The sequence below is a fragment of the Monopterus albus genome, unplaced genomic scaffold (assembly GCF_001952655.1).
Source record: "Monopterus albus unplaced genomic scaffold, M_albus_1.0 scaffold28.1, whole genome shotgun sequence".
Classification (NCBI taxonomy): domain Eukaryota; kingdom Metazoa; phylum Chordata; class Actinopteri; order Synbranchiformes; family Synbranchidae; genus Monopterus; species Monopterus albus.
In genome coordinates, this window is record NW_018127908.1 from 4,155,132 (window position 1) to 4,162,452 (window position 7,321).

At 39.8% G+C, this 7,321-nt stretch overlaps 1 protein-coding gene across 2 annotated transcripts in view; it reads left to right on the forward strand.

Moving 5' to 3' along the window:
• Nucleotides 1-7,321, forward strand: part of asic1c (acid-sensing (proton-gated) ion channel 1c) — a 100,400-nt gene that overhangs the window by 51,924 nt on the left and 41,155 nt on the right. The window contains exon 1 of one of the 2 annotated variants that reach the window (XM_020595797.1): nt 3,096-3,857. The exons of the other annotated variant lie outside the window; for it this stretch is intronic. Within the exon in view, the coding sequence (XP_020451453.1) occupies nt 3,333-3,857 (525 nt within the window). The 5' untranslated portion in view covers nt 3,096-3,332. Of the gene's footprint in view, nt 1-3,095; nt 3,858-7,321 lie in introns of those variants that run through there. 2 annotated transcript variants of the gene reach the window in all.

Sequence of the window (7,321 nt, forward strand, 5' to 3'; positions counted from 1 at the left end):
ACTTTATTTCACACAATTAGCATTTGTTAACTTTGGGTGACTTGAAGAAGTTAATACTTAAGTGAACCTTGAAACTTGCCGGGATTGTTTTTATGTTGGAGGTCTGGGATTTAAAGCCTCTTGAAATGAATTTCAGCATCATTCTCAGTCTCTGTATTTTAATGAGTTTATTTGCATACTTGTTCATCATTATCTCAGTAAGGCTGAGAAATGTGTCGTTACATTAATATGTCTGCTCAGCAGTTTCAAACTTGGCTCTTCCTCACTGTCTTTATTTTGGAAATTTATGAACGAACCTTTCTTCACGTGGTGAAATATCACTCTTCATATCACTCTGGGCTGCTCAGACACTGCATTGGTTTTGACTTCTTCCTGTGGAGGAGGCCAATCAACTTTTGCACCACAAAAAAAGAACTGGAAAATGGCTAGGAACACCCCTATTCTCCTTATAATTTACATTTACATCTTATATTTGGAAGTACTGTACTCGGGTTGATCCAACAGGATAGGAGGTCATTAGCATTTGAGAAGCAATGGAACAGGTTAAAACCTTTTTACTCCACACTCGGTGTTTAAATGACCTTTATTAAAAAATTACATTCAAAGTGGCTGATGAGAGTGATTAGTGTCTGAAGATAGTAATCTTGACATGTGTGAATGCAGCCTCAGCTTCTTCTTACTGTAGAAAGTATTTTCAGGCTACAAGCTCACCATGATGTACCGAGTTGCTGATGTCTTAAGGTAGCACATTAACCAGTACACCTAACTTAAAAGCATGTAGAACAGCTCCACGGTGTATTAGTTGTAGCAGTGGCTTGCACTTCACTCAGAGTACCTATTAATTACAGAAATGCACTTTGACCACTTCCTCATTTGCTGTAGTTGAAGAAAGATTACTTCATGTTACCCACAGGTGACAGAAAGCAGCAGAGATGGCACTTGCAGTGCATCAGTGCTCACTTTACTCTGAACCTATAGTTTGTGAAGGAATTTACTTGCACATAAGAAAAGAGAAGTACTTAAATGCTTTTGCAAACGGTGCATTAAAGAAGGCGAAGTACAAAGCTGCACATTCTTTCAGGTGCTCCGTTTCTGAACTTTTGTAGCTTTGATCTGTCTTTGCTGCATCCGACAACATGTAAATGACTTTTCTCTGTCATTAGAAGTGCCTGTTGTTCTCTCCTATTGAACATTATCTTGTACAGACAACTGAAACATCGGCAACTGATTCAGTCAGATTTAGTGTCTTTGTGTTTTTTGCCTAGAAGTGCCTGAGTGTTGAAGCATGCTGCAGCTTTGGCACATGTTTTGTGTTTTATGAATTTGTTACCTCTGCCAAAGGTGGGGATTATGTTTATGTTGGAGTTTGTTTGTTTGTTAACAGCATAATTTAAAAAGTAATGAACAAATTTTGATTAAGTGTTCTGGAGAAGTAGGGTATGGGCCACAGAACAATTGATTAGATTTTGATGCCGATCCATATCATAATTTAGATACAGGCATATTTTAAAAAATGTCTCACCATTGTCAGTGCTGGAAAGGCTGTTGAGTGAGCCACCTTGGGGCCAAAGTCTGCGGCATACAGAGACAAATCCCTGGGCTAGTGACAGGTGCCTATTGTCAATGGAAACTGAGTGCTGTCACTCAGTTTTACCCCATTGTGTGAGACAGGGACTGAAGGAGCCCAGTGAGGTGACAGCCCAGAGCTGGGGACACTCAGACTCTGGGTGGCTTAACAACAGAGGAAATCAGTAATCCAAAAAATACATCACTTACTGTATTTGAGAGAACTACTCTACCTAGGAGCCTTAGATAGTAGATGGACAATGAGAGCTAATAGGCATTTGCAGAGAACTAAATGATGGCAATAGTATGGAGGGGGAGAGGGTTTGATAAGATGATGTATGAACCAGTGAAGAGGTGTATTTAATGAGAAATTTGTGGGAGGGTGAAGAAAGCAGAGATACCAGGACAAGATGAATTAAGGCCTTTGCTTTGCTCCCAAGATCAATTAATTTATTCATTTTAAATGATGTGAGCAAATCAATTTCAGTCGAGAAAGATCCTTTATAGGATGGACTGAAATAGCCTCAGGCCTGCAATCTGAGATTATATACCTCTGTCAGTGAGTAGAAATGTATGCAGGAGAACACATTATTTATTGATGATGTTATAAAGCACATGATAGGAAGGATGCAGTGATATGGAAGATGACGTGTGCTGCAAGCTTAAAGGATCAGCGTTGCTTGTAATGAGTATAATGTAATTTGTTTTTTAAATGCCTTTTAGTGGATTTAAATCTGCAATGGAGAATATTTACAGTAGATGAATGTCTAGTTTATCTCTCCAGAATGATTTATGTTTTAAACCTGAATGGGACTTACCTTGGTAAAGGATGGATAGATGGATACAGTTGTATTATATGTTACTGGTATTAGAAATCTACAGGTTCAAGAAGGATTATGGTGGCCTAAAGATTATAAATGGGAGTGTTTGACTACAAAGATTTCCAAATTCTTTTCACCAGCTGCAATAAACTGAGACAAATGAATGAGTAATACTTTGTACTTTCACAACATCTGTTATGGCTTCATTAAGGAGAATACTAAACCATTCCTGCACTGTAGTGTCTCACTTGCTAACAAAAGACTACTGTAGTTGTACATGGCAGCTCAAGCTTTGTTTGCCTCTGTAGCTAAATGTGATGCTAATTGGGGAATTGCTGACATTTTGTATCTGCAAAATGTCAGATTTTCAGGAACTAAGAAGAACAACCTTGTTTATGAAGCCTTGACCAAATCATTTATGTCTCCAGTGGGCTGTGACTGGGTGACAGTGATTTTGTTTACCCATCAATTATCATGGAATCATACTGAAGTTGAAGCAATATAGTCCTTCAAGTTGGTGGCTTTCTTATAACATCTAATTTGATGTGTCCACATTCTTGGATAAACCCTGGATAAATAAATTTTGAAAAAGAGAAAAGAATTTGAGCATGTTAGATCATGCTTCAGTTTTCATCTTCCTCTTGAGTGTATCCCTCTCTGATCCATCCACCACCCCCCGCTAAAGGATCAGGCCTTATTTCCAAAATGAAATCGGAACCTTTAAATTCACTGTGCCCTCTAAGATCTCTTAAAGGATTGGTTGATATAGCAGTCCATTGTTGCTTCCCAGCTTCAGATATCCACCTACTTCCCTCCCTTGGGTGCAAAGTGGAAACTAGACCCCATCTTGTCCTGCCTCCCATCAGTGGGTAGTGTTTAGCAGGTCATCACTGCAGCAAGACCACATCCAAGAATTGCAGAGCTTAACTTATAAACTTTGAGAAAATGGGAGCCCCAGAGGAGGAAGCACCACTTCCAGCGTCAGACATCACCGTGTTTGGGGCCAACTCTACCCTTCACGGCCTGAGCCACATCTTTCTGCCCGGTGGAGTGACTATCCGACGGTTGCTTTGGGCTGCCGCATTCAGCTCCTCCCTTTCCATCTTCCTGTACCAAGTGGTCGGCCGTGTGATTGAGTACTACCAGTACCCCTATGTCACCATCCTGGATGAAATGGACAGTCCTACCATGACCTTCCCTGCCATTACCCTCTGCAATTACAACCGCTTTCGAAAGTCACAGGTCCGTAGGAATGACATCTTCTGGATGGGTGGGGTCATAGGTGTGGGACAAGCGGACATGGATGACTACATGACTCTCATAGGACAGCCCACGGGCAGCACCGGTTTTTATCCAAGCAAGACCTACAGCATGTTGGAGTTTGTGCAGAGGACAGGCCACAGCATAGAAGATATGTTGCTTGACTGCAAATATAGAAGAAAGGACTGTGGCCCAGAAAACTTTACTACAGTAAGTTAGCTTCTTTTTGTGGGTGTAGCTTTGCATCAGAATCATTGGAAATGTGAGAGATTGAGGATGTCCTATTTTTAATATTTCAGAACCTTTTTAGTAGGATAAATGGTGATTTATTCAATATGTAGACAAATTTTTATTGATTGTATTAAATTAGAAGAAAAAGTCTTGCATATTAACTAGAAAGGTTTCAAAGTGAGATGTGAGCATATGCAGCCACCTTTGGAAACAATGGCAACAAGGTTGAGCTGTTTAACAGTCATAATGCTATAATGTGAATGCCTTATTCTGCCTATGCTGAAATGAAATATGAGTTAATGTTTATGAAGGACATTACAGCCAAGGTCCACTGTAGGACAGTGGTTCATTTTATAAAATAAACATTGTCATAATGAGACAAACACACCCAAGTCAGATAGAGGTATAGGGAAATAAATGTCACTTTCATTCAAATTATCAATTTGCATAATTTTCCAGTTTATATTATTAATGACACCTTTGTGGAAAGATTAAGTAGTTCTAGGGAGAACAAGAGATATGGAAGTGTAAAACAAGAAACATTTCTGAGGAATACTAATAAAGCAGTGTGTTATCTGTTGAAACAGCTGGCCCCAAAGGCTACAAAATGTTGCCTGTCCTTCTACGGTGATGCTAATATTATACTGTGTCCAATTCTTCCATTTCTGACCACTAGTAATAGTAATTTTTAAGAAGGAGAAATGAGTTACTTCCTTAAAAGTTGTGTAACCTACTGAGGTGCCATATGGTTCAACAAATCTCTGCTGACATAATGCATCATGCATTATGAAGCAAACATATGCTGTTTCCAAGATCAGTACATTGTTTAATCCAGCATTGTTTTTCTTTGGAAATACCTCAAATGAATGATCATCTTCAGTGGTACAGAATGGATTTTGTCTCCTCTCAAAATCAAAAATGCGTCACCAAAGCAAAACAGTGTCATATTTGCAGTGAAAAGGTCATTTTTCTTAACTTGTGTTTTTATTTTTCTTAAACCCCCCTTTTTTTTTTTTTTTTTTTCCCCCCCTTCAGTTTCAATGCTTCTACCAAAGAGAGAAAATCCTGTCAGCAGGATTTGAATGGAACTTAATTGTCCTGCTGCAGAGACAGGGTTAGAATTGTATTCCGATGAAACGGGCCACTGATTTTAGTGATGAAAGCCTAGCACCAAGTTGGCCTTGTCATGCCACACAATTTCTATGAGGATCAGCAGCAGTAAAAGTGAAGCAACTGATTTATACTAATTACTTAGTGGTTCTACAGTGGTGATATTATTGTTTTGTGTGAAAGACAATGGCTTAAATTGAAATATGAAGTTTGGCTTTTCAACCCTCACCAAACCTAAAAACTATGTTCAGGAGAACTGCACACACACCAGATTTGAGCAGTAGCTCACAAAACAAAATGGCACATGTAAGCTCATAAAGGCAGATTTTGATATGGCTGTGGTCAGCCAGATGACCTTGGATCTTTCACATCCCTGTGCACAAAGGGCACATTTCAGCTAAATGTCAGAAACTGGAGATGCTCTGAGGGCCTAAGCATAGAGAGGACTCATTAAAGATTCATGTAACTGCATGAATTCCCCCTTTTCAGCCTGCTGATCTTACTGTGGGAGACTCAGAGGCAGGTCCCCTCACAGGAGATGAGATGTGATGGAACTGAGATTGCCCATTATATACTTCAGCAACATCACTGCGTGATGACTCACACAAGGTCTAGACAATATTTGACAATTAGCTCTCTGCTTGTAGAAAAATGAGAGACAGTATGCATAAAATCACTGAAATGACTTTGCTGATACTTTTTACTTTTGAGAATTATGCATTTAGATAGGGCATTAAAACTGCAGAACATTAGAATAAATAGATGTTTCCTATTGAAATCTTTCAAGTACCTTTTGCTTTATAAAAATTTAACATATTACCTATATGATTCTTCAATATTTGTAGTATTCCTTTGCGCTATCATGTGTTCGAGTACATACATGTGAGTTTGTGTCACTGTCTGAATGTATGGTTTTGTGTCAGTCAGACAAAGGAATGGTGGCAGAAGAAACTGAGCATGCCTGCAGTGACAGGCACGACTGGATGTTTCAGCTAATGAGCTGGACATGGGTGAAGTGGTATTGAGAAATCTTAGAAACTATCAGAGTCCTCGAGCACCTCTGCATAAAGTAATAAAACATTTTTGGAGGGAGAGCATGATATTTACTGGAGGAGAACAAGTTTTGGATATGAAAGGTAGGGTTGACGGCTCATTTCAGAAGCATTTTTTTGTTACATTTCCTGAAATTCTTTTTTCATCCCCATGGCAATGAATACCTTCAATGCACTGACAACATAAAGAAAACTGTCATCTGTGACAGCAGCAGAGCTGAAAAAAACCTGACACTTAATTATACATGGCCCGAGCAAAACCATTGGATGGACTACCTGCCTGTCAACCTATCTTCCTACTTGCATGCACTCACTCTTGCACTCATTGTGCAAGCTAAGAATCTCCCACAAGGCAAGGAACATGGCGTTTTGGAGGTGTCTCAGGAAACCGAGATCAGTCAACTCTGATCACTGCTGAATTGTTCTGATGATGTCTTTAGAGTTTAACAAGGGATTTGGCTTAAGTAAAACTTACTTTAGGCTCAGTTTCTAAACATTCTCTGTCTACCCTGGCTGAAAAACTGTTTGAATCTGGCGCATTGAAATTTGGCTTAGGTGTCGGGTGCGCCTATTTATAAACACGAAAGGAATTTTTAAATACCTAGTACGTTACTAGCTGAGAAAACTTGTTGTACTGGTGCAAGTATATGATTAAAATAAGAATTTAAGACAAAAACATGGAAAAATACAAGCAACAGATGCAGACAGAACACACTGAAAAAAGTTTGACTGGCCAATCTGAGTAGAAAACATCTGATTGGTTCAGACTCTAGTCGGCTCAGAGCGGTGTCATTGCACCGGTTTGGAGCCAATCTTAGCTGACAATGGGCAAGAGGCAGGGTACACACTGGACAGGTCGCCAGGGTGTCTTTGGACTGTGGGAGGAAGCTGAAGAGAACCCACGCAAGCACAGGGAGAACATGCTTTGGCCCGGGTCACCCGGGACTTGAACCTGGAACCTTCTTGCTGTGAGGCAACAGTGCTAACCATTGCGTGGCCATGCCGCCAGTGAGAATGTCAAGATTAATAAAATAATCTGATATCTAAGAGTTTGTGTTAGGGTGCACTCGAACACAGAGTGAGTGAGCAGATAAAAAGCGGACCCAGGTGGCTGGCTTTGGTGCAAGCAGTGAGGTTTACTTACAGTGAAGGTAGTGACATATATATATATATATATATATATATATAGATAGATAGATAGATACATATAGATGACTGGGTGTCGATCAGCAGCAGCAGAAAAACAGTCAGTGGTATGGTGGATGATGATGTACCGGGCCG